The 25,158-nt window shown below is 38.7% G+C and overlaps 2 protein-coding genes across 4 annotated transcripts; one reads left to right on the top strand and one right to left on the bottom strand.

Moving 5' to 3' along the window:
• The first annotated feature begins 1,225 nt into the window (after positions 1 to 1,225).
• AKRP (ankyrin repeat protein) lies at positions 1,226 to 20,586 on the top strand. Of its 3 annotated transcripts, XM_077363461.1 has the most exons (8): positions 1,226 to 2,020; positions 5,171 to 5,247; positions 10,230 to 10,328; positions 10,962 to 11,060; positions 17,393 to 17,491; positions 17,584 to 17,682; positions 18,141 to 18,270; positions 19,941 to 20,586. In XM_077363461.1, the coding sequence occupies exons 1-7, from the start codon at positions 1,261 to 1,263 to the stop codon at positions 18,246 to 18,248; spliced, it is 1,341 nt and encodes a 446-aa protein (XP_077219576.1). In that variant the 5' UTR covers positions 1,226 to 1,260; the 3' UTR covers positions 18,249 to 18,270; positions 19,941 to 20,586. The 3 variants fall into 3 exon arrangements, with proteins under 3 accessions (XP_077219576.1, XP_077219575.1, XP_077219577.1); XM_077363460.1 differs by lacking the exon at positions 19,941 to 20,586 and having other exon boundaries at positions 18,141 to 18,379; XM_077363462.1 differs by lacking the exons at positions 17,393 to 17,491; positions 19,941 to 20,586 and having other exon boundaries at positions 18,141 to 18,379.
• Positions 20,587 to 22,869: 2,283 nt separating this feature from the next.
• On the bottom strand, positions 22,870 to 24,839 carry LOC143853726 (ornithine decarboxylase-like). The gene has a single exon (XM_077363465.1). It carries the CDS (start codon positions 24,284 to 24,286, stop codon positions 23,009 to 23,011), a length of 1,278 nt encoding a protein of 425 aa, XP_077219580.1. The 5' UTR covers positions 24,287 to 24,839; the 3' UTR covers positions 22,870 to 23,008.
• Positions 24,840 to 25,158: the final 319 nt, after the last annotated feature.

Genomic DNA, 25,158 nt, shown 5'->3' with positions numbered 1-25,158 from the left:
CTTCATTGTCTCTTGTTTTGTCCTAAGTGCGCTGAATTGGGGTCCACCATTTCCTACTCAAACCTATGAATTAGGGCCGGCCTCCATTTTACACCTCATGTTTAGATGGTGGACATGGTTCGGTTCGGTTTGGTTATGGGGTAAACCCAGAACCGAACCACCTACAATCGGTTCCCAGGTTTTGGAACCAGAACCAAACCAACTGAATCTGGAACCGAACCAAACCATAACCATAACCGAATTTAATCGGTTCGGTTCGGTTTTGGGTTTGTAACAGCAAAAAAAAAAAGTTTGGTTTTTAAACCAAGGGCATATTTGGCAACCATGAATATTTTTTCCTAATTAGAACAAGAAAACAAAAAACCCAAAACCCTTCCAAAAAGTTCTTGAAGAAGAAAGAGGAAAACAGAAATTCAAAGAGGGATTAATCCATAGTTACATACCTTCTTCTTCTTCTCATAGTAGATGCGAAAGAGAGGCGGAAACGGAGTGGAGGCAGAAATGATGGAGGGCCTAGAGGCAAAAAAGAACAGTGGAGGGCCCGGAGGCAAAACAGATCTAGGGTTTCTTATCTTTTCTTATTTCTTATAATTTCTTTTGTCTTAAAAATGATATCAGCAGCCCCTTTTTTTGTTATACAAATTTGTTATAGAATTAAAAATGATATCAACACCCCCACTTAATAGTAATACTAATAGTTATTAGTTAATACTTAATAGAATTGTTGGTTCCATTTCAAAAAAAGAATTGTTGGTTCGGTTCGGTTCTCGGTTCCTAGTCACCAAAACCAGAACCGAACCGAGTGCCATCGGTTCCCTGATTCGGGACCCAGAACCGAACCGAACCGTGAAGTTCCAGAACCGAGCCGAACCGAACCAGCTGCTTCGGTTATTCGGTTAAAACCGGAACCATGTCCACGCCTAGTGTGAGCCCACCATTTTACACCCTTGCATGCATAGCATGGGCCCTGAATACTACTGTAATGCAACATTGGACAATTCAATATAACATTCAATAGGACATCCTAACCACTTGATTAAGGGCATAGAAAGAATCTCAAACTTCAAAATTGTCTTCAAAATCTTATCAAAATCTCCATCTCATTGAAACATTTGCCATGGCAATCCCGTACCATCTATACTTGGTCTACTAGATCAACGTCCCGATCATCATACACGTGGCATGTATACGGCTTGTCCTTACTATAAGATATCATGAACCTCTTTCCAAGTTGGATCCTCTTGCTCATGTGAAGCAAGAATGCCACCTTCACTCTTAAAATCTCCCACCCCAATCTTCCCTCTCATCCCCTCTCTCCCACTCCCTCTCTTACCCCTTATTCAAATCCCATCCAAACCCCACCAATTCCCACCTCTCAAATTCTCAAAAAAACTCTCCTCTCTTCCCCTCTTTGCTTCACCCTCTCCCTACTCCTATTCCCTCCAAAATTCAGAACAAGAAAACGAAGATGAAGAACATGTTATTGGCGACTGTTTAGTCTTCGAGGAAGGCATTTTTGAAGACCCTTTTCTCGAAGATACCTTTAAGCAAAAACCCGAAAAGCCCCAAAACCCTAGGACAAAAAAACCCAATAAACCCATTCCAGTTTATACAGAAACCCTAGTCCCAGAAGAATGGAAAGAAGCCCAAGCAGAAATCAATATGACAAAGAAAGAAAAGAGGATAATCGCACGAGAAATGCAATTTGGGACTAGAGTTGAGAAGAAGAAGGTGATTCCATTGCCAGATCAGGAAGAGTACTTATCTTATAGAAAGTTGAAGCTTTCTCAGTTGAATCCAGTGGTTTTAGACGAGCCGGAATATCCGGCTGAGGAAGAAGGGAAGGGTTTGATTGGGGATTTTGGGGATGGAGGAGGTGAATTGGGGTTTTCTTCAAGTGGGAGGGTGATGCCTAGGAACCCTAGATTGGGAGTTGCTGATAGGACTTTGGAGGATGTAGCAGAGTTGTTTAATAGTAGGGATTATGAATTGGAAGAGGATGGGAGCAAGAAATCCCAAGGTAATTTATTCCACTGTTTGGATTACAAGATTTTTTTTTCTTTCCACAATTCAGAGGGAAATGATATGATTATGGTTAATCTAGATAGATAATATCATAAATTGAATTTTCTCCTCTGTAAAAAATGAATAGGATTGGTTTGTGTTTTCTTTCCCGTGTGCAAAAAAAAAGTAGGGACTTTTTAAAATATTTTTCCTTTTCAAACTTCTCCAAAAAAATAAATTCGTGGAATCCAAAAGGGGGCGTAAAAGTAGGTGATTATTGAATTATTTTTCCTTTCCAAACTTTTCCAGAAAATTCTTGCAATCCAAACAGGATCTTATGGCTTTCAGATTTTAGGAGTTTTTTCATATTATGTAGTTACAATCTTAGATCAATGTCTTTAGATTTGCCGTGTGTATATATATTCGTTTGAGAGTTGTTGGAAAATATAAATTGCTGAGCGAAGATTGATCTTTTTCGGAAGGGTGTAATGCCCAGCATGCACATTGAACAATTTCATTAGATGAGAGATCAATATATATATATATATATATATATATATATATATATATATATATATATATATATATATATATATATATATATATATATATATATATGAGAATAGAGTTCCTGAGGTTACGTTATATGAGTGGCGTTCACAAAACATAAGGCGCACACTTTGTTTGGATGATCCAAACCATTCATTTGCAAGGCCCCATCATAGATAGGGTGTGTACCAAAAATCAGCTCCATTGGATCATCCTAACTCCTCCAAAAGTGGAGGCAAAAATGGGCAGATTTGTGGGCAAAAAGTGTCTATCCATTTTGCCCTCCACTTTTGGATGGGCTAGGATGATCCAATGGAGCTGATTTTTTGTACACACCCTATCTATGATGGGGCCTTTCAAATGAATGCTTTGGATCATCCTGACAATGTGGGCCCCTTATGTTTTGTGAGCGCCACCTCATATAAGCTATATGAGGTTAACCTCAGGAACCCTTCTCTCTCTCTCTCTCTCTCTCTATATATATATATATATATATATATTTGAAGGGTTGTGAAGTTCATTGAAACCAAAAGAAAGATCGAGATCGTCAGACCTAGATTACAATGAGGATAGGAGATGAATATATTGAGTTTTCTTTTGTCAAGAAATGACTCTTTAAGTCAGTGAAAACCTTGAAGCCATGAATCTGTATCTGATGTGGTGGAATTAATTCCCAAGTGCAGACAAGAAGCTCAACACCTCTATTTTCCACAAAATTTTCAACCACATTTCAAAGTTGGGATGTTGTCTCCCACAATCTCCAACATATAATGTATCTCATCATCAAAGAGTAACTATTCTGATTCTCCGTTGAGGGATAGCCTTCTGCGCCACCCATTAGTAAGCATACAGAATATAAAGAGGCGGACTAGAAAGTTTGTACATAGAGTACAATTAGAAGCTCAACCACAAAAGTTGCAGCAGTGGTAAGGAGCTCCCAAAGATAAATACTTAATCTAGCTCTTGATTGTAGAAAAATATTGACATGGTGCTGCTCTGGTTTTTTTCATTTTGCTTTTGCTTCTGCCTTTGAACCTCATTTACTCTTACCACTAACTTAACACTTCTGTCAAGGCTACCTTTTTAACTCAATCTATTCTGTCAAGGCTACCTTAAGTAATTTTGCGATCAGGATATAGTTTTACCATCCACGGACCAAAATTTTAATATAATTTTATATTGACACTTCATATGCACTCTAGCTTCCTAAATCTTTTGAGAAGCGCCATTCCTCTTCGTGCAGCTATGATCTCGCTGCCTGGCTGCCTTACACTTGGTCTAGTAGTCACAATTTATGGGTGATGATTTGTGAGAGTGGGAACTGGACTACATGGAATCCTGTTAGAGGCTTCTTACCAGGACACATGCTTGGATCAGTCACCTTTATTGTTGGAGTCGGAGAGCCATCTGTCAAGTTGTTACCCTTCCGATTTGAGTTGATGCGGTTCTCACATCCTTCCTTAGAAGTTATGCTATGTATTGGTCAGGGTGGAATGCTGTTGTTAACCTTCTTGCCATGGATGAATGTGATTGAAGCTAAGGTCTTGGCATAGTGGTACAAGTTTAATTATTTTTAGTTGGTGCCCTACTTCATGCCCTCCATCAAAGGTGATTGTCATGACACTATTAGATTGAAGATTGATTTTTTTTTTTTTTTTGGGGGGTGGGGATGTTCCTTTTTGTTAGTTTTTCTCCCTACACTAGGAGTCTAGGACTCTAGGAGATACCATAGTTAGTGGAAGTTCCCTAAAAGGGTCAGAAGCTTTCTATCACGGAAAAGAAAAAAAAGGTACAGAAAGCATTCAGCTACCTATTTCTTGAAAGGATCTTTCTTTTCAGCATCCATATATGGGCAATGTAGAGAATATATATATATATATATATATATATATATATATATATGAGAACAATTCTTGCGTTCGTCCTCAGATAGCTTATCTACGCTCGAGTGCAAAAAACAAGGGTGGGCCCACATTTTTTGGGTGATCCAAAGCATTCATTTGAAAGGTCCTTACATAGATAGGGTGTGTACCAAAAATCAGGTCCATAGGATCATCCTAACCCATCCAAAAATGCTGGGCAAAATGGACAGATACTGTTTCTTCACAAATCTGCCCATTTCCCCCTCCACAAATGGAAGGGTTAGGATGATCCTAAGTTCCTAACCACCTGATTTTTTGTGGACACCTTATCTATGTAAGGGTGATGTAGGACCGGGGACAATCTGCATCAAAGGGCCTTTCAAATGAATGCTTTGGATCACCCAAAAAATGTGGGCTCACACTGTTTTGGAGCTCGAGCTCAGAAACAGTTTTCCCTATATATATATATATATATATGTCCATACTCATTTAAAAAACAAGGACTGAGTTGATCTTTTATTTTGTCATTCTGTTGGATATCTACGAAACATGGGTCCCTGACAAGTTATTCTTATACGCTTAAATTGACATGCCCTCATAATTTGTTTACAAAGGAGGAAAAAGTTATATTGAATTAGTGCATACCCATCTATACTGATTTCAAGGACTGAGTTGATCTTTTATTTTGTCACTTTATTGGATATTTATGAAACATGGGTCACTGACAAGTTATTCTTATACGCTTAAATTGATAGGCCCTCAGAAATTGTTTGCAAAGGAGGAAAAAGTTCTTTTGAATAAGCGCACACCTTCTTTGGAGGACGCTACCTCAGTGAGTTCTTTATATGTTTTGACTTGTATAATTGTTCATAGTGGGTTCAATTTTAATTTCCATGTCCTGTGTTTCATGTGATGATTGTTTCTAAGATATGTTGGTTGGATGATAATAAGATAATTTCCCCAATTATAGGGGTTCATGTGTTTGGGACAAAGGCTTAGTTGAGTTGAGTTGAGACAGGGGTTCATGTGTTTGCGATATTAGCTTACCATACTTAACTTGGTTGTTTATTATGCCTCGTTGAATAACCCCCGAAGAAAATTTGTCCATTCTGGTGCTTTGTAGCAAGAAATTACTTCTATTTGGTATTTACCTTTTGTCCTTGTTCATATTAATGCCCACATCCCTCCAAAATGCTGCTTGTCACTTTGAGATTTTTATTGCATCAATTGCTTAGAAAGCACAAACATGGAACTTATTACGGATTTACACACTGGAATATGCAAACTTTGTTACTTCCGTTCTCATTGATGAAAGTAGTAGTGCACATAGTGAACTTATCTGTTGCTATTGCATATATTTTTTTCTCCTTGGCTCTCGAGAAGATTGTTGCTTTATTGTAAAATATGCTTGTCCTTACCTTTTTATCCTATTGAAAGTGCTGATTTTTTTAGTTTCATGCCATTCTATTTATTCGAGATAAGTATATCTATATTATTGAAATATTGGAATTTTCTTGCTCTTGAGAAATTTCAATTCAACTTCAAAGGATAAATCCGATATATAATTGTATGTCATCTCCTAGTTTCTCGTTCTGATCTGTTCCTTGTGGTTTCCTTGGAGCATCTAATGGCATCCAGCAAGGTGATCTGCTATCTCTTTTCCTATTCATTCTTGTTGAGGGGAAGTGAAGGAAGGTTATCCCTTTCCGGTAAGATCGCTATGCGCAGCGGAATAAAAATCGCATAGAACTTTAAATTTTTCTTTTTGATCTTGCAATTGCCCAAGATCCTTCCGCAATTGCGAATGCTTAGGGATGCGAATGCTTAGATGGATGTGCAGCCACACAAGATTAGACAAAATTAAAAATGTAGACATTCGTAAAAAGGTGGGGGTGGCACCAATTGATTAGAAGATGAGAGAGCACCGCTTAAGATGGTTTGGATATATCCAACGTAGGCCTTTGGATGCTCAGGTGAGAAGAGGCGACTCGTGCCAAATTGAGGGAGTAAGAAGAGGCAGAGGTAGACCGAAAATAACTTGGGTAGAAACAGTGAGGAAAGACTTGATAGCTAGGAACATAACCTTGGATATGATAGAATGGGAGAAAATGATCCACGTAGAAAAACCCAACTAGAACCATGATTAGAGCCGGGTAGATTCCTTTTACCTTCTTCAAGAATTTTTTCTAAAGGATTCATTTAAGCCGACCCCAACTAGTTTGGGACAAAGGCTTTGTTGAGTTGAGTTGAGTTGAGAGAATTGCCCAAGATCCTAGAGTCTAGATTAGTTAATTATGTTAATCAAACGTAAATAAATACCTCTTTGAAGAAGAAATCAAGGAATCACGCTACTTGATCTACTCATCGAACGGTTGCAATCATTTTAAACGCCGCGAACCTCGCAAGTTGAACTGATGGATTCTTTTTCTTTGCTCGGACTATTGTGGATGTGAATAACTCTTATTCACCTCTTTAAAGTCTTATCTAATTAGTACCTTTGTTGTAGAGAATAGAGAAATTGATTGGAAGCCTTTCTCTTTGAAACTATTTCAATTCGAAGAGAGATAGAGAGAGAGAGATGGAAAACGATTTTTCCAAAGGGAGAAGCAAGGGAGAACGAATTTGGAGTATTCCACACTTCAAATTTCGTTCAATCCTCTCTCCTTTATATGAAGTAGAGTTTTGGTTTGATAAATCCTTGTTTCTCTCTCCCAATTTCTATCCAATTGAGAAACCAACTTGAATTGAGACTCCCCGAGTGAATGGGAGACTCCTAAACCTCCAAGGCTGTGTGGGGACACTTAAGATACATGGGAGAACGTGTATGGATGCCTCTCTCCAGTCCTTGTGGCCTTATCTCATAAGAGTTGGTCTTTGGAAACAAATTGCTTGCTTTGTAAATCCTACAATTTAGCAATTCTTATCCAACAAGGAGTTTGAGTGCAACTCAAAGTCCTTGAGAAATTGGGACTCTTTTCCCCAGCTCTCCAACTGATTTAGGAGTGTTGTAGGCCCCACAAACCTTTTCCAAATGTGTAGTCCTATCCCATTTCATAATTTCATTCAAATTCTGCAACTTTTGCAAAACCGGTTTGGGAATAACTATCCTCATTTGGATTACACATTATTATGCTTATTATTAATCAAATTAATAATACATAATAATGTATAATAATTAAATAACTTATTAATAAATTAATTAATAATTTAATTAATTAATAACTTACATCCAATGAGAGTTATTTCGGCTCCAATTTGTCTTCGAAAAATTCTCTTACTGTATCTTGTTACTTACTTAACAAAGACATGTATATATACATATATCAATATATATATATATATATATATATATTTAATTAATATCCACATTAATCTAACAGATCATATCCGTCCGTGCAATTACATAAAATGCGGAACCCTGATCCATTTGGATTTTACCGGGTCATTCGAGTTATGAGTGGGATCGTCGTAGGGATCCGACTGCCGATCCTGCAGAACCGTATGGTGGGCCCCACTGTGATCTCGCTTTGTGGTTAAACTACACTCGCATTAGGTAAGTGGCCTCCATCGAGACGTAACCCTGAAGATGACTGTCAGATCATCATACCCCTAATCACATCTTGTATGTGCAAGTCCTTTCTTCGTAACTACATCTACCGAGTTGAGTCATACGGGAGGTGGACACCATTTACCCCCTTCGCCCACTCTTGGTATACCATTTTGGTCAAGCGGTGTTCGGTCCTCAAATGCATTTGTAAAATCCTTTGAAAACAATTCAATGTTTCATAAAACTTTCCGACAAACATTTTATCAAATCCGCCTGGCCAGGTTATTTAATAGGCCTACCGCTCTGACAAAATTGTAGATGTCAATCCCTAAATTTTAGGGCGATGAATCCCTTGCCGAGTATCACTATTGGTCTCGAGGGTTTGCTTTAGGATATAGCTCTATCCGAATGTGACTCTAAAGTAGAATCACTATAAGATAGACTAAGACCCTAGAATGGTCCGACAGACCAATAAGATCCCTTAGGTCTAAGGACATGTGAAGGGTCCTGTCTGGAAGAACAACTTTATATTTTCTTGTCCACAAGTTGTTCTTTATTTGATCCGGTTTCGTTGCGCGATCCAGTCGTCGCACCCACTCTCCTTGCTTAGGGTCCTCTACCCAGATGACCGAGATCAGTCACCTCACGACATGTGCATGTAGGCAAGACTGGTGCTAGTTATATACAGGAAGAGATGTCCAGTCTCTTTCCCAACTAGGAACTGTTAAGGCTTGCATAGAACCGAGATGCCATATCTCCTTGCTCCCTTGTATATGTGAATCCTTTGAGCATGGCATTTCTACAATACTACCTAAGGACGAACATGTGTCAATAATCAAGCGCATCACACACATTCATTAATATAATTACCCATTCATGTCATGAAATAAACCTTTATTAATTAATAAATGTCATTCTACTGGCTTTTCAGAGCATATACTCTAACAGGAAGTGCTCAACCAATACATCGATAAGTTGGTTATTTCAAGTGCTATTCAACCCTTATTCTATCCTAACAATAGGAGCCCAATCTGTCACCTCTTATATGATAACAAAATTCTAATATTTTTAAAAGGAGAAGTAATGAGTAATTGTGCTCTCAATACCATCTTCCAAACCTATCAAAGTGTTGCTGGCCCACCCATCAATAGGGAAAAGAGCAAAGTAATATTTTGTGAAAATTATGCTGATAAGAAAATAAAAATCAAAGATATTTTGCAGTTCGCCCTGGACAATTGCTTCTCAAATATTTATGAGGCTTGCTTTGCCTAGGGAAACCAAAAAATTCATCCTAAATGCTTTTTGGCACCATCCAAGCTTGTTTGGCTGGATTTTCTGGTAGTTTGTTCTCTTATGGTGGTAGGGTGGTCCTTACTAAAGTGATGCTGCCGTATTTACCAACTATTTGGCATCTATCTTTCGTATTCCTAAATCTATCATTTAAGGCATTGAAAAAGGTATGTAACAACTCATTCGATTACCTAAATGACGCTTCTTGTCCGTTGGTGCCCTGTAAGCTATTTTTGTCCCTGTTTGGATGAGGAGGTCTTGGCATTCACCGCCTTTCTGAAGTAAACACTGCATGGATGCTTAAAGTTTGTTGGAGAACAATGGCCTTAGCAAATTTTTTGTCATATTTTGTGTGAATAATAATGAAACGAAAAAAGGGAAGAAGAAAAAGAGAAGTAGAAGGAAGATGATTTGCGCGAAGACATGGAATGAGAAGAAAACATATGAGAGAAGAAAACATAGGTGAAACTCTGTGTGTGTGTGTGTGTGTGTGTTAAGGTTACAGGGTGATGATCTTTTTGGGGATGTATTCTTATCTTAGAAAAAAGAGTGTTTTGTAACCCTAATTGGGAGTGAAAACTCTCCTCTTCCGTGGATGTAGGCATACCACCGAACCACTTAAATCTTGTGTTTCTTGTTTGTGTGTTTGTGGTTTTTCTCATCTCATCTCATCTTGACGCTTGTTGTACATCGCGTTTGATCATATTTCAAAAGATTAGAGATCTCTCAATTTTCAACACATCCCACTATGCTAACCGGACAATAATACCCCCCTACCTATTCCTGAATTAATGTGTTTTGATATGTGCGACTTCTAGCTCTATTGTAGTCTGCATACCTTTTATATCAACTAATATATTTTAGAGTCAGGTTGTGGTTCTTTGATTTTAGGTATTTTCATATGGATTTTACTTCGGATGAATGCATTTTAAGAACTTTGATGCATCGACTACTGGTTTGACATTATTTTGTTTCAGAGCAAATGGCTGCCTCTACATACTTTTGCTGCATCTGGGGAGTTTTACCTTTTGGATATGTTGCTAAAACACAATGTTGATATCAATGCTACAGATAAGGTAGATGTTTTGATCACAAGTTAACAATCTCAATTTGCCATTATATGTTTATTATTTACTGACAAGGCTTTGTTTTATAATGTCCCTGTTATCTAAGAGAAGCTTTCAGCTCTGTTTGGTTGCATGAAGTTGGCTGGGAGATTAGGAGAAGAAGAAGTCGAAGGAAATTAGACAAGCATGGAAGATGGGGAGAAGATTAGGAGGAAGAGTGGTAGTTCTGTTTGGTTGCGCGAGAAGATTAGCGGAAGATGTAGGGTGTTGTTACCAAAATAGAGGGTGGAAGAGAGAGAAAGGGAAGAGAGAGGAAGAGAGAAAAGAGAATAAGACAAGAATCTTCTCCTAATCTCCCACACAAATTCCACCATTTTGGTGAAAAATGGGGAGAAGATTAGAAGGGGAAACATTGCCGCCTCGTAGGCGCCACGTAAGCAAGAAGGCAATAATGATGTCTAGAACTTGTCTGGAGGTCAAAGTGCAAAATGGCAACCAAACATGCTTTGGAAAGATCATCTTCCGATGATCTCCCCAAAATAAGCAACCAAACAGGGGCATTCATGTTTAGGAGTTCAAAATTTTGCTTCCACTTAATCTAGTTTTCCACTTCTTACTTTGAGCCATATCATTGACATGCAGGATGGTTTGACAGCTCTTCACAAAGCGATACTTTGCAGAAAACAGGCCATTACTAACTATCTTTTGAGAGAATCAGCAAATCCTTTTGTTCGAGATAAAGTGAGTTGTCACAAGTATTTTTAGAAGTTTGAGTCATACCAAGTAACCGCCGCTTAGCATTATGCATTTCCTATATCTCTTACAACTTATTGAATCCATCTTATTCACTGCATTATGGGGGATTATTTATTCTAATTTGTAGATTCTTTCTATGTGGGCGTGCTTGTGTGGGTGGGTGGTTAATAACAAGGCTGTTTTATAAGTTTTTATTAGCACATGTTTCATTTTGTTACATATAATTGAGTCTTGATTACTTGATAACATGTCAAATTCTATTAATGGTTCATTTAGTAGAGTTTATTTTTTTGTATTAAGTATTAATAATTAGAGTCAATAATCAAGACACATCTAGAGTTCTATTGCTATGAGCATGTTGAAACATCAATAACTCAATAAATTTATGAAACCATAAAGTTTTGATGCCGATTTGTGTGGCAGAAATCAAGGCAACATGGAACCAATATTCATTAAAATGTAAGGTACACCCTACAAACTGCAAAGTATGCACAAAATATAATGTATATTATTTATAAAAATACAGTCATAAGCTGCAAAGTGGATGGTTTGATTCTTCGATTCGTCCATCAGAGGATCAAACAGTGTTTTCTCTTAACAATCTGAAGTTCCCAAGACAGGCATTCCACATCCACACTTTTATTCTGAACAATCTGAATTTCGGACCATGCATTTGCGGGTTAAAATGCAGATCATGAAAGGCAAATCTACCATACTTGATTTTTTGACCAAGATGAACTCTTTTTGACCAATTTTTTGCTATTCGTCAGCTCGTGGATATGATCTTCAAAAGTTTTTATACATCCTTTAGGGTCTTGGTGCCCCTTATGTTATGTTTAGAACTTTGATTCTCGCTACATCAGCCTTCCATGCCTGCCTTCATCGAGGTCCGAGTTTTGTTTCAGCATGAGGGTGCATTGCGTACAATTGTTGCATCTGTGGCTTCATCCATCACATGAACGCGGTTGAGGCTGAGGCCGAGGTAATGCTCGGGGCCATAGATATCCATACTACCAAAACCAGAAGCAATCACCCCTATTGTCCTCAAGGACAGTGGTTTTAAGCTTCCATTGACACGTGTCGATTTCATCATTTGTGTCGACTTCCATCTAGATCGAATTCCCAAGTACGAACCAAAGTCTAAAGTTTTATTGTTTTATTCCTTGTATGCACCCACATAAAAAAAAATCTCCATATACCTAGGAAATATTAATGCCCATTCCATTAATAAGATGAGTAGGTTGAAGAGTAAAAGAAATGACACAATCATCGTCTCTCATAACATGCAAAATATCCGTGCATGCATGCGTGTAAAATAGGGTTTTTTTATTTGCTTAAACCCTCTCATTCGTCTGGAAAGGATAACTGACATCAAATATCCCTCAAACAAAATAAAAATGATATTTTGGGTGCAAAATTAGAAATAATAAACAATGTTGTAAATAGGGGTTTCTGATTTTTCAATAATATTCATGCGATTCTGGTTGGAGTGGGGTGTTTCAACCAGGATGTTTGGAACACAATATCCAGCCAAAACAACCCAAAATTTCTGTAATTCTGTTAGGAAAGTTATGTTGAGACTTTTGTTCTAGTTACCATCTCAGAATGGAATGTTTCAGAAATTCCACGGAATGGAACTGATAACTAAGATATTCAAAGCATTTCAAAAAAAAAAAAAAAAAAAAAAAATCATTTCAAAAACTAAGATATTCAAAGACTAAAAAATAGCCTGAAAGAAGCTTTTGATATGAAGGACTTGAAGAATAGTTACTTTCTTGGAGTTGAAGATAAAGAATGGAATGTGACTATCTCAAATAAAGTATGCCTTAGATATTAACTCAACATGTTCAACATTTTGAACTGCAAATTGTTGATACTCCTGCAATTTACAATAAACTTAGTGCAAGGGAGGGCAGTAAAATCAAGGATCCCCACATATATAGAAGCATGGTAGGAGGTCTGCCATACCTCTCCTACCAATCTGAATATAATATATACTGTGAACCTAGTCTGCCAATACGTACATGACCGTAGAGGGGACCATCTACATGCTTCAAAATGCATCTTGAGATACCTCGGAGGAACGGCAGACCACAGACTATTTTCCAGAGCTTCTCATGAAAATCAGCTGAGGTATATGGGTACTCTGGCGTATATTGGAGTGGCAGTCCTGACCCTTGGAGATCAGTTATACGATTCTAGAAAACTGAGATGTACCTTCTCAACAAGGATCAACCATGATGTGCAGCAAAACATCAAGAAACGATGCAAAGAAACACAATCACACAAGAAAACACAAGGTTTACGTGGTTCGGCAGTGTACCTACGTCCACGGGGGAGAGTTTTCAATATTTCGGTTAGGGTTGCTGACCCTCCTTGGCCAAGAAAACACAAAGAAAACCTTTACATCTCGAAACCCTAAAATGTGGCTTATATATCAATGGCACTACATTGAGAAAATTACCGAAATACTAGAAAACTGAAAATTAAATTTTCCATCCGGGGCGTGTCTCACGCATATCAGTCCATCAGGGTTCTGTATAATGCCAGAATACAAGACATCTGCAGAAACAGGATATTGCATAACGTATAGGATTCTAGAAAACTGAGAAGTACCTTCTCAACAAGGATCGACCATGATGTGCAGCAAAACATCAAGAAACGATGCAAAGAAACACAATCACACAAGAACACACAAGGTTTACGTGGTTCGGCAGTGTACCTACGTCCACGGGGGAGAGTTTTCAATATTTCGGTTAGGGTTGCTGACCCTCCTTGGCCAAGAAAACACAAAGAAAACCTTTACATCTCGAAACCCTAAAATGTGGCTTATATATATCAATGGCACTACATTGAGAAAATTACCGAAATACTAGAAAACTGAGAATTAAATTTTCCATCCGGGGCGTGTCTAACGCATATCAGTTATACGATTCTAGAAAACTGAGATGTACCTTCTCAACAAGGATCAACCATGATGTGCAGCAAAACATCAAGAAACGATGCAAAGAAACACAATCACACAAGAAAACACAAGGTTTACGTGGTTCGGCAGTGTACCTACGTCCACGGGGGAGAGTTTTCAATATTTCGGTTAGGGTTGCTGGCCCTCCTTGGCCAAGAAAACACAAAGAAAACCTTTACATCTCGAAACCCTAAAATGTGGCTTATATATCAATGGCACTACATTGAGAAAATTACCGAAATACTAGAAAACTGAAAATTAAATTTTCCATCCGGGGCGTGTCTCACGCATATCAGTCCATCAGGGTTCTGTATAATGCCAGAATACAAGACATCTGCAGAAACAGGATATTGCATAACGTATAGGATTCTAGAAAACTGAGAAGTACCTTCTCAACAAGGATCGACCATGATGTGCAGCAAAACATCAAGAAACGATGCAAAGAAACACAATCACACAAGAAAACACAAGGTTTACGTGGTTCGGCAGTGTACCTACGTCCACGGGGGAGAGTTTTCAATATTTCGGTTAGGGTTGCTGACCCTCCTTGGCCATGAAAACACAAAGAAAACCTTTACATCTCGAAACCCTAAAATGTGGCTTATATATATCAATGGCACTACATTGAGAAAATTACCGAAATACTAGAAAACTGAGAATTAAATTTTCCATCCGGGGCGTGTCTAACGCATATCAGTCCATCAGGGTTCTGTATAATGCCAGAATACAAGACATCTGCAGAAACAGGATATTGCATAATGTATAGGATTCTAGAAAACTGAGAAGTACCTTCTCAACAAGGATCGACCATGATGTGCAGCAAAACATCAAGAAACGATGCAAAGAAACACAATCACACAAGAAAACACAAGGTTTACGTGGTTCGGCAGTGTACCTACGTCCACGGGGGAGAGTTTTCAATATTTCGGTTAGGGTTGCTGACCCTCCTTGGCCAAGAAAACACAAAGAAAACCTTTACATCTCGAAACCCTAAAATGTGGCTTATATATCAATGGCACTACATTGAGAAAATTACCGAAATACTAGAAAACTGAAAATTAAATTTTCCATCCGGGGCGTGTCTCACGCATATCAGTCCATCAGGGTTCTGTATAATGCCAGAATACAAGACATCTGCCGAAACAGGATATTGCATAATGAAGAATACTTGTTTGATCTCATGTTATAAGAAACACAAGACAACGGCCACATCTAGTTGAAGTTGTATATAGCCATGTCCTCGATTGTTGCTGAACTCACGTAGCTCAGACATCTATAGGGGAATAGTTTTAAATTTTGGCCGAAATATTTCGGTGTCGGTTTGGACCGAAACTTAAAGTGCATTGAATCGGAAAAATACAGGATTTAGTCGAAATTTCGGGAATTTCAACTGAAATTTTGTTTTTCACCCTTATTTACAAAATTTCCATTGAAATGTTAAAGATTTCCACCGAAATTACCGAAATTTCCACCAAAATCGCCGAAATTTCCATTGAAATTTTATACATTTCGGTGGAAATTAAAAAAAAAGCCGATTTTTTTTTTTTTTATAGTTTTACTTGATTTCGGCCGAAATTTCCACTGAAACCAAAATATTCCGGTTTCGGCCCCAACACCGAAACCGACATTTAAATCATTGAGATCAAATGAGATCAAGCACTTATGCATTATATTATGATAATCGAAGTGCCATCAAAATGTCACAAAATCCATTTTTCCATGCCAAGACAAAACACACTGAGATCAACTTTCATAGTTTCATCATAGATACTGGAAAATGGAGAAAATTTTCCGTACTATATTACAAGTCATGGTAGGTTGCAGAAATTCCACCATTGATGATCTCCATCATTACTTAATCGACAAGCTTAACATGTCTCTCAGTCCATGTTATCCAGTCCGAGAGAGAGAGAGAGAGAGAGAGAGAGAGAGAGAGAGAGAGAGAGAGAGAGAGAGGCTGTTAAAAGGAGCCATTTAGTGATAGGGGTATTTTAGCACGACCCCACTTTTTTTTTGTGTGGAAGTTGACGATTATTAATTGACTCAAAAGATATGACTTTGTGGGTGGGGGGGGCACAAGATGTCCCGAAATCATAGAAAAAATCTCTACAAATAAGAGGTCAAAATATAATACAGTGACAACACAGCAGACCCAGTACCATACCCTCAACGGCAGTCACCATTGACAATGATCATCGAGACCTCTGTAACTCCCTGTTTCGCTAGCTGGTCCGCCATTTGATTTGCAGATCTCCTTCTGTGCTCGATTTTGGGGCTGAATTTTCTAACCAAATCTCGGATTTCTGCAATGTAATTTTGCAACCGCCAAGGCCCTGTAGCTTTTTCCGTGGCCCACGAGCAAGACCCCACTTATATGTATATGACTTTTATAGATTTATCATTATTGATAAATGAACTGAGTTTAGCACTCTATGCTGTTTATCTCCGCTTTGTTTCTCTCTCTACTCCGATTATTCTATACAACATTGTGAATTGTGATAAACCATCTTGATTACTCATGTCTTTGTTGCACCCTTCTTGGAAGGTTCTGCTATTGGGAGTTATTGTAACGAAAGTGTATCCACTGAGGCGCTTTTTGGGAGCTTTTTGCTTCTCTCAGATTTTAGCTTCCCATCTAGTATTCTTTGCCGGTTCTGTGTGATGGACCTTGGCTTAAAGAGGGATTTCATAGTTCACAGCCCTAGAGGGTAGCCCTTTGTGTGTTGTTAAATTAAACTCCTTCCCTTTGCTGTAATTTTTTCTATTCTCTTTTCTGACATTCTAACCATCCTCAACTAGGAAAAGAAAATAAGGCTCAATGTACTGGATAAACAAGGCATAGCTTAAAGCCTTAAACTATAGATTTTTAGCATTTACTAGAATTCATCTTTCAGTTCTCTTTAGCTGTAGGGTGGACTTGATGTTTTGTAATGCGAATTTTCTGTTGTGGTGGAAACTTGATTTATTCTTCCAAGATGTCCATCTTATCAATTTAATACTCTGATAGATTTCATCTGTGTTTAAAAACTTTGTACTCAGTCAACAACTAGCCAAGGAAAAAATTGGGTCCAATCAGGCAAGTGAATGATTGTCTTGGACCAGTTTTTTATTGACTCAGGTGAATCAGATGAGTTTTTGGTTGACTTATTACAGCCAAAATCCAGTGCACACTGCCAAGTCAATGGTTGAGTTTAGACATGGCTTTGGAAGTTTATAAAAGGGCTATTGCCTTACTAATAAGAAGAAATATGGCTTTTATACTTAATATGCTGATTGATCTGTTAATCTCATTCATCTTCTATTTTCTGCTAATAACAGGAGATTTATTTATTTATTTTTGAACGGTAAACAGGAGGGTGCTACCCTGATGCATTATGCAGTCCAAGCTGCATCAAGTCAGGCAATAAAGATTCTTCTATTATATAATGTTGACATTAACCTTTCGGATCATGTATGTTTTCAAGTTCAATGGGGCTAATTCTAGTCTTTCCTTTTAATAGTAAACATTTCTGATTGAACTATGCTTGTTTCGGTTCTGTGCAGGATGGATGGACACCTTTACATCTTGCTGTGCAAACCCAAAGAACAGACATGGTTCGGCTTTTGTTAATTAAAGGAGCTGATAAGACATTGACGAATCGGGTAAATGACCTATATGTTTTTTCTCAGCAGATGAAAATTTTATCAATGAAAAAGAAAGATGAGGAATTCACATCATTGGGAAGTCAAGTAACTCCAAAATCCAAGCTGGTTGGCATCCTCAAATTTCCTCAGCAAAGGAGTTGGCGATGATGAGTTCCTGTCTAAGCTCATGGAAAAAATGAAGCATCTAAAAGTGTCTCCAAGTTTAAATCCCATCATATGGGGGATTATCTCCAAGTCCCCAGTTTCTTTATAACAGGCCCATTTAATCACTTTTATTGAGTTTCTGTCGGCTGTAACAGTCCTGACAAGGTCAATTCAAAATCTGAACCATTTAAGGCTCATAAACTGACCTGGTGTTCTAAAATTAGTGACTTGAACTTGACTTGTTTGACTTCAAATTCATGATTTGTTCGACAAAATTATGTGAATTCCAAGCTGCCATCATTTTTTTGCAGGATGGATTGACCCCTCTTGATCTTTGTCTCTATTCCGGCCGAGACATGAGGACTTATGAGCTTATTAAGTTATTGAAGGAGCTGCCTAAGTCACGGCAACTGCTTTGAGGACAAGTTCACAAATTTTATGGTAGCCATTTTAGCTGGAAATGACATCTTGTATATTTCTTCCATATCCTTCTACACTGTAAATTCTTGGTTGTACATCATCCTTTAATCCATTTGATATTTTAATGTTATTTGTATTTGTTTTTGTTAGCTGGTAATTTTGCTGCTTATGCTCTAAATTAACTCTAATAAATGGATTTGACAAGTCTATACTCTACGGCATAATGAGCAGTCTGTAGAGATATGGATTTGACTTTAGCATTTCAACACATTCTGGTTCATGGAAGATGTTCTCTATGCTCATAGATCCGACATGGGTGTTACTGAGTTGGCCTTTTGGGTGTAGCTTGAGGCTGGTTTTAAATTTCGGTTGCTACCGAAACGAAGAGGGATATCTATCGCTATCTTGGTTCAATTCTACATAAGAAAGGAGAGATTGAAGAGGATGTTAAGCATAGAGTAAGAGCAGGTTGGTTGAAGTGGAAGCTTGCCTCAGTAGTTCTGTGCGACCGTAAAATCCCTACCAAGTTGAAGGGAAAGTTTTATAAGCAGCTGTGAGTGGCCAGCCATGCTGTACGGCTCAGAATGTTGGACCACCAAGAAGCAGCATGTGCATAAGATGAGTGTAGCGGAGATGCGAATGCTTAGATGGATGTGCGGCCACACAAGGCTAGATAGAATTAAAAATGAAGACATTCGCAAAAAGGTGGGGGTGGCAACAATTGAGGAGAAGATGAGAGAGCGCCGCTTAAGATGGTTTGGACATATCCAACGTAGGCCTTTGGATGCTCTGGTGAGAAGAGGTGACTCGTGCCAAATTGATGGAGTAAAAAGAGGTAGGGGCAGACCGAAAACAACTTGGCTAGAAACATTGAGGAAAGACTTGATAGCTAGGAACATAACAGAGAACTTGACCTTGGATAGGATAGAATGGAAGAAAATGATCCCCGTAGAAGAACCCAACTAGAATCAGGCTTAGAGCCTCGTAGATTCCTTCTACCTTCTTCATGAATCTTTTCTAAAGGATTCATTTAGCCGACCCCAACTAGTTTGGGACAAAGGCTTTGTTGAGTTGAGTTGAGTTGACTGAAAGAAAATCTACTTGGATTCGGAAGATTACTGAAATTTCAGAATTTCTCCCTAAATTTCAAGATTTCTTTGATGTTTTAGCTGAAATACGCAAAACGTATAACTTTTTAGATAAAAAGAAACTAAAATTTTTGTCGAAATGTCAACATTTTGATAGAATTCTGACAAAAATCAACCCTACTCGCAGAAAAGAGAAGAACAATGAGATTCCTTTAAGTTATTTCTAAAAAAATGACAAAAAATAAAAGAAAAACCATTGATGAAGAATCTTACTTGGATTTCAGCCATTATTTCATACCGAAATGTTTATGTGATTTTACATGATTTTGGCTGAAATTTTGTACTGAAACCGAAATGTTTCTTTTTCGTTGATGACCAAAACCGAAATTTGAAACCTTGCTTGAGTTTTGCTTGTTGCACGTACCACGCCTTCTAAAACACTGGTTGAGAAGTATACATGACATGTTTGTACTTTGCATTCTGTGCTGAAACATTTAAAATACTTGGGAACATGAACCAACATGAATGCACGCGCACTCAATTGCATTCCTCATTCTGCTCAAGTGATGTTTCTTATATTGTTTGTATCTCTTTTGGTGGCAGATCTTTCCCAATTGAACTTTACTCAACAGAGCTAAAATTTTATTTTGCCGCTGTATGACAATGTGGCATTGCAGAGAAAAGGTCAATTCTAACTCTGCCGTTGAGGCTATTCTTGTACATCAGCTCTTCTTCCTACCTGCAAAGTCTTCTGCAGGCTTAGGATTGCATCTCTTGGCTCCTGCCCTGTTCATCAGCAAGAGCTGTGTTTTTGGAGGTACATATTATCTTTTACCATTTATCAGAAAAGTGGCTTTGCATAGTCGATCAATCTGTCCTTTTTCACTTTCCTTTCCCCCAAGAGGAGGCAACTGAACGGGGCCTTAGGGGAGCATGCCATTGAAAACAAGCCAATAGGTGATGAGAATAGATATCCTTTGATGACCTCAGAATGGTATGGATCCCTTTCCTTTGGCTTTCATAAAAGATCTATTTACACGATCGTGCTCGGTGAGGTTGAAACTCATAAAAGTTGTTATCATTTTTGTGGGATCTATATCTGCAGTTCTCTTTAGTTCTATGAGCTAACGCAACTTTAGGGGAATCTAATATCAAATTCTTGCCCATAATTAAGTTATGGTTTTTGTATCAAAGTATTGCTTGTCTCTAAAGTGTTCTTTTTTTCTACTAGTGAGAGTGGTTTGTGATGTATGGCTCTGTCATTTTTCCTTAGGCTCAGCAGGTGTTTTAGTGGTTTGCAAGGCCTTGGGTGGCTGCGGGACAACTCGTCCCTGTTCTCTGTGTTGCTCATTCTCATTCTTAATATATATGTTCCTTTCTTTCTATATAATGCTAATGCGAACTTTGTGGCATTGACTAAGATGCAAGTCTTTTTGAAAATTTTGCCAGAATTCTAGTTTCTAAACAACGGGGCAATAAACCCAAAGTTGACTCAACTTCTTTTAGATCCCCATGAATTGTTTCCAGTTTGGACATAACTCTTTTAGACACCCATGAATTGTTTCCTGTTTAATCATCTCTTCGGTCTCTTGTTCTTGAAATTCCAACAACCTTCTTGGGTCATTCCATAGGTATAGCTTAACATGCTCCTTGCTGTCAAGGGAGGTGAAGATATCCAATAGATTGGTCCTCTAGCACTCCCAAATCTTAAAATTGTAGCTATCCGAAAATTCACTTACAGTCTCAAGATCAAGCACCAAACACAGAGTTCAGGAGAATATAATAAAAAATTTCCACACAATTATCAAATTATCTCTGCACTAGACTTTCGATGATTTAAGTTAAACTAAAATAGGCGGCAACCATTACAATCTAGTACAAAAACTATCAACTAAAAGAAAGTTGAATGCCTGTAAAAGGATACTCACTAGAAACAACGGAAAGATCCTTCAACAAATTAATTCACATTTTCTTCTTTTCAATTAATATCCAAGGGTGTGGAAGTTTCTAATATGGAGACCCTATTGATTGACCAAGCTTAATTTAAAAGAGAACATGAAACCCTAAAAAACCAAAGGATTAACTCAGCTAGTTACTCCATGTTATTAACTGACTGGGAAATTTTATTTTAGTTTCTAAAATATGAATTCAATTTTTCAAATGACTAAACCAAAATTAAAGCTGGTTGGACACCCTACATTAGAATGTTATAAAACTCCCAGGCAGAACCCAACACTAACCCTTGGATGTTTTTTCCTCACTGCATTTATTCACTCAATGAGAAGGAAAAATTCAGAGAGAAAATGGCAAGCAAATGTAGCACTAATGTCTAACAGCCTTGACTAGATGACATCATTAGTATCTGAATATTAAATGATGAGCTGATTTTATTCTCATAAAAGGTAGCTTCCCATGACATTACAATAGCATTTGCCACATTGACTTTGCCCAAAAGACACTTAAAGCAACTGGATTTGCTCCTAAAAAATGTCATCAATTCCATTCATGAACAAACAGATGAGCAGAATAACAGTCATCTGGGAATCTCATGGGAAAAGATAGTGGCAGGCAAGGCATTTGAAACTTCACCTTTGATAGTGCTGTTTTACAAGGAAAAGCTGGTTAGAATATACAAAGAGATAGACTGTGTTACTCTGTCTAATGTCAATGAAATCTCAATAGATACTAATAATTAAAACATCTTATGATGAATAAAAAATTCAACACACCTCCCAGGCTCCCACCCACCCAAATAATGGAATCAATTTTCATGAAAAATTCCCACCAATTCTATGGAAATTGCAACAAATTATGGAAAATCTGGGATGAACCTTCTGTATTGCTAATTGATAAAAATCCCCATCAATATCTTATGAACCTTCTGTATCGCTAAATGATAAAAATCCAACAATCTCACTGATATTGGGGAATCTTAAAAGAAGATTAACTTTCCCTGCAGTTAGTTATTTTAGTTGGATGGGATGTGGAAAATAGTATTGTGTCTCCAAATTCTTATAATATTCTCCAAAATACATGCCCCACTCTTCCAGAAAGCTGGACATAATAGATTCCAACTGTCAATGAAGTTTAACCAATTAAACCAACTTAATCCCTTAATCCTCTTCTCCTGTGTCCTTTTTAAAGCTCATAAAACTTCAATCTAACCCATGATCTGGACGTTGCAATCCATACGTCCTAATCGCCGTAGACCCAACACTTGGAAAAGGTGAAACAAAAAATGAAAAAATATGGTTTTTGCTCAATGAATTTCTTTACTGTTTGATGAAGTATTTATGGTGTAAGCCCACAATCCCATTTGGCACTTATTATTAGAAAGGAATGTTTTTGCTCTTTGAATCATGCCAGATTGAATAACATTTAAGAAAAAAAAAAAGTATTATTGGGATATATTCCAAGCAAAAGATAGAAGACCAGTTTTTTATTAGAAGGGTGTTTTTTGTTCAGTGAGCAATGGCAAGTAGACTAGCATAAGTGCATAACCAATCAAAGAAAAAAAAGGTAGACTAGCATCTAAGGAGAAAAAACTATATTATTAGGATATATTCGGAAACAAAAGATAGGAGTAAATTTCCCCTGTTCTTCCTTCCTTGCAACTGACAAAAAGCAAAGGATGTCTACTTGGGTAAACACTTTTTTTCTATGTGCTTTTGCTAGCACGGGTTAGAGTAACAAAGGCGAGTGCATATGGCCGAGGTAGCAAAGCCATTGAAATTAGAACCTGCCGAGGCTGTGTATGCCCCCATGTTAGGAAACACCAGCCAGTCATTCACCTGAAGCTCCGGTAGTTGGTGACCGGTCAGAACGGTGTCCAGAGCATCACAAGTCGGCCCGAACACAGTAGACCCGAACGTCCTCATGCCGCGGCATGTCGGATTTCCGGCGTTTGAAGAACACGCCAACGGGAGCGCTGTAATGGTTGCATGGTCATATAAAATGCAATTCATCGACCCGTAAATCCCGTCATTGATCCAATATTCCCTCAGCTCGCCACGGACTCGTTTTCCTATGATGTTAGTTGCCAGAGTAAATGCGGTCTCGGCGAAGAACCGGCCCGGTTCAGCCATAAGGGTGAACCTCGGTTCGTCTGGAAAGTACCCGCGGAGTGCCGACTTGATAGTTGTGGACGCCTCGTCAAATTGTGGGCCCATTGTGAAGCCCCCGCCGATGTTGAGTACTCGCATCCGAGGCATGCCAAGCTTTGCGGCTGTCTCGAAGACTGACTTTGCGGCCGCGATGGCTCCGAGGTAGGCCGAGGAGTGGGTCGCCCCGCTGCCGACGTGGAATGACACGCCGGCTACTGAAATCCGAGCCGCCTGAGCGGCTTGGAGTAGCGGGGCGACTTCCTCAGGTAATGCTCCGTACTTGGGGCCCAGTGGACAGCGGGCCCCGCTGTCACTGGGGGCCTTGAGTCGGAGCAAGAGGGCACACTTAGGGTGCCACCTGCGAATTTTCTCGATCTCGTCCCTCGAGTCGAAAGTGGTGAGGTTGACCCCCACACCGGCTGCGTACTTTATGTGGGTTTCGGCTTTGCATGGATTGGCGTACACAATGCGGTCCGGGGAGACTCCGAGGGAGAGGACGGCTTCGATTTCTGCACGGCTAGCGCAGTCGAAACCCGAGCCGAGCGCCGCGAGTGCGCCGAGGAAAGCGGGCTCGGGGTTGCACTTGACTGCATAGAAGGGTCGGACATTGGGTAGGGCAAGGTTCCATTTCTCCATGAGCCCCACCACCACTCCTAAATCCAATACATAGAAGGGGTCTTTCACCTCTTGTTTCTTATTGACGATGGACTGAATTAGATCAAAGACCCCTTGTTTGGAGCCCTTTCCAAGGCTAGAAACCTTCTTTCCCTTAACCCCGGGTGAGCTCAACACGGCCTGGAGGCTCTTGTTGCCTGACCCAACAGCTCTCACTTGCTCTGAGCCCATGGAGAGAGAGCAAGCAAGGCAGCAAACAAGAGCTAAAAAATAGAGAGATAGAAGAGAGCTGTGGAACTTGTTTTGCTTCTCTCAGCTCTATATATAGGGGAGAGAAAATCTCACAGGATAGGGGGAACCGCGTATAATTAGTGGAGGAAGGGAAAAGAGGATCCTATAATTGAGTACCTTTTGGGTTCAAAGAATCAGCACAAAGCTAGCCATGCATGGTAAGTTTAGAGAGAGAAAGGGGGAGAGAGAGAGAGTTCATATTAAATAAGAAAAAAATCTACAAAACCCAGATTAGCAAAATCTTAAAAAGGGTTTATGAATTGAAATCGGATTGAGTGATTGGTGGATTGAAAATTAAAAAACTAGGATCACCCATATGAGGAAATTCAATGATTCTTTTCACAAGCCATGTGGAAGGATTGTAATAAGACTCTTCTGCTTTTCTTTAGATTTTTATCTTCCTTTTGGTGCATTATTATCTGTGGGGTGAGAAGAAGCTGCATGTGGACAAGGGTAATAATGCTGATCTTTATTCTCTCTAGATAGCCCTTACCCTTTCATCACCTGTCCCATGGCTCCCTTTTTCCTCTCTTTTACTTGTTCTCCTAATCAACAACTCCCTTTACAGTAGTCTATATTTTAAACCAGCTACCCATTCTCAAAGCATTACAATCTAGAATCAAACCACACTTTCAAAGGGAGAGAAGGGGAGTTTTGAACTAAGGAAGGTGTCCTCTGTTTTTCAACAAAGTACAAAATTGTGGGCGTTGAAGATTCATTATCTCCCAATTGGGCCAATCTGCAAAGTGGTGTAAAAAATGATAATGCCACTCATACCCACGCGGTTTCAAAAGATAGTGATGTTGTTGAGA

This window comes from Tasmannia lanceolata, unplaced genomic scaffold (genome assembly GCF_043159265.1).
Source record: "Tasmannia lanceolata isolate RefF3 unplaced genomic scaffold, GAP_Taslan_0.1 ptg000020l, whole genome shotgun sequence".
Lineage (NCBI taxonomy): Eukaryota > Viridiplantae > Streptophyta > Magnoliopsida > Canellales > Winteraceae > Tasmannia > Tasmannia lanceolata.
The sequence above is the reverse complement of the archived record's forward strand: the minus strand, read 5'-3'. Positions and strand labels throughout refer to the sequence as shown.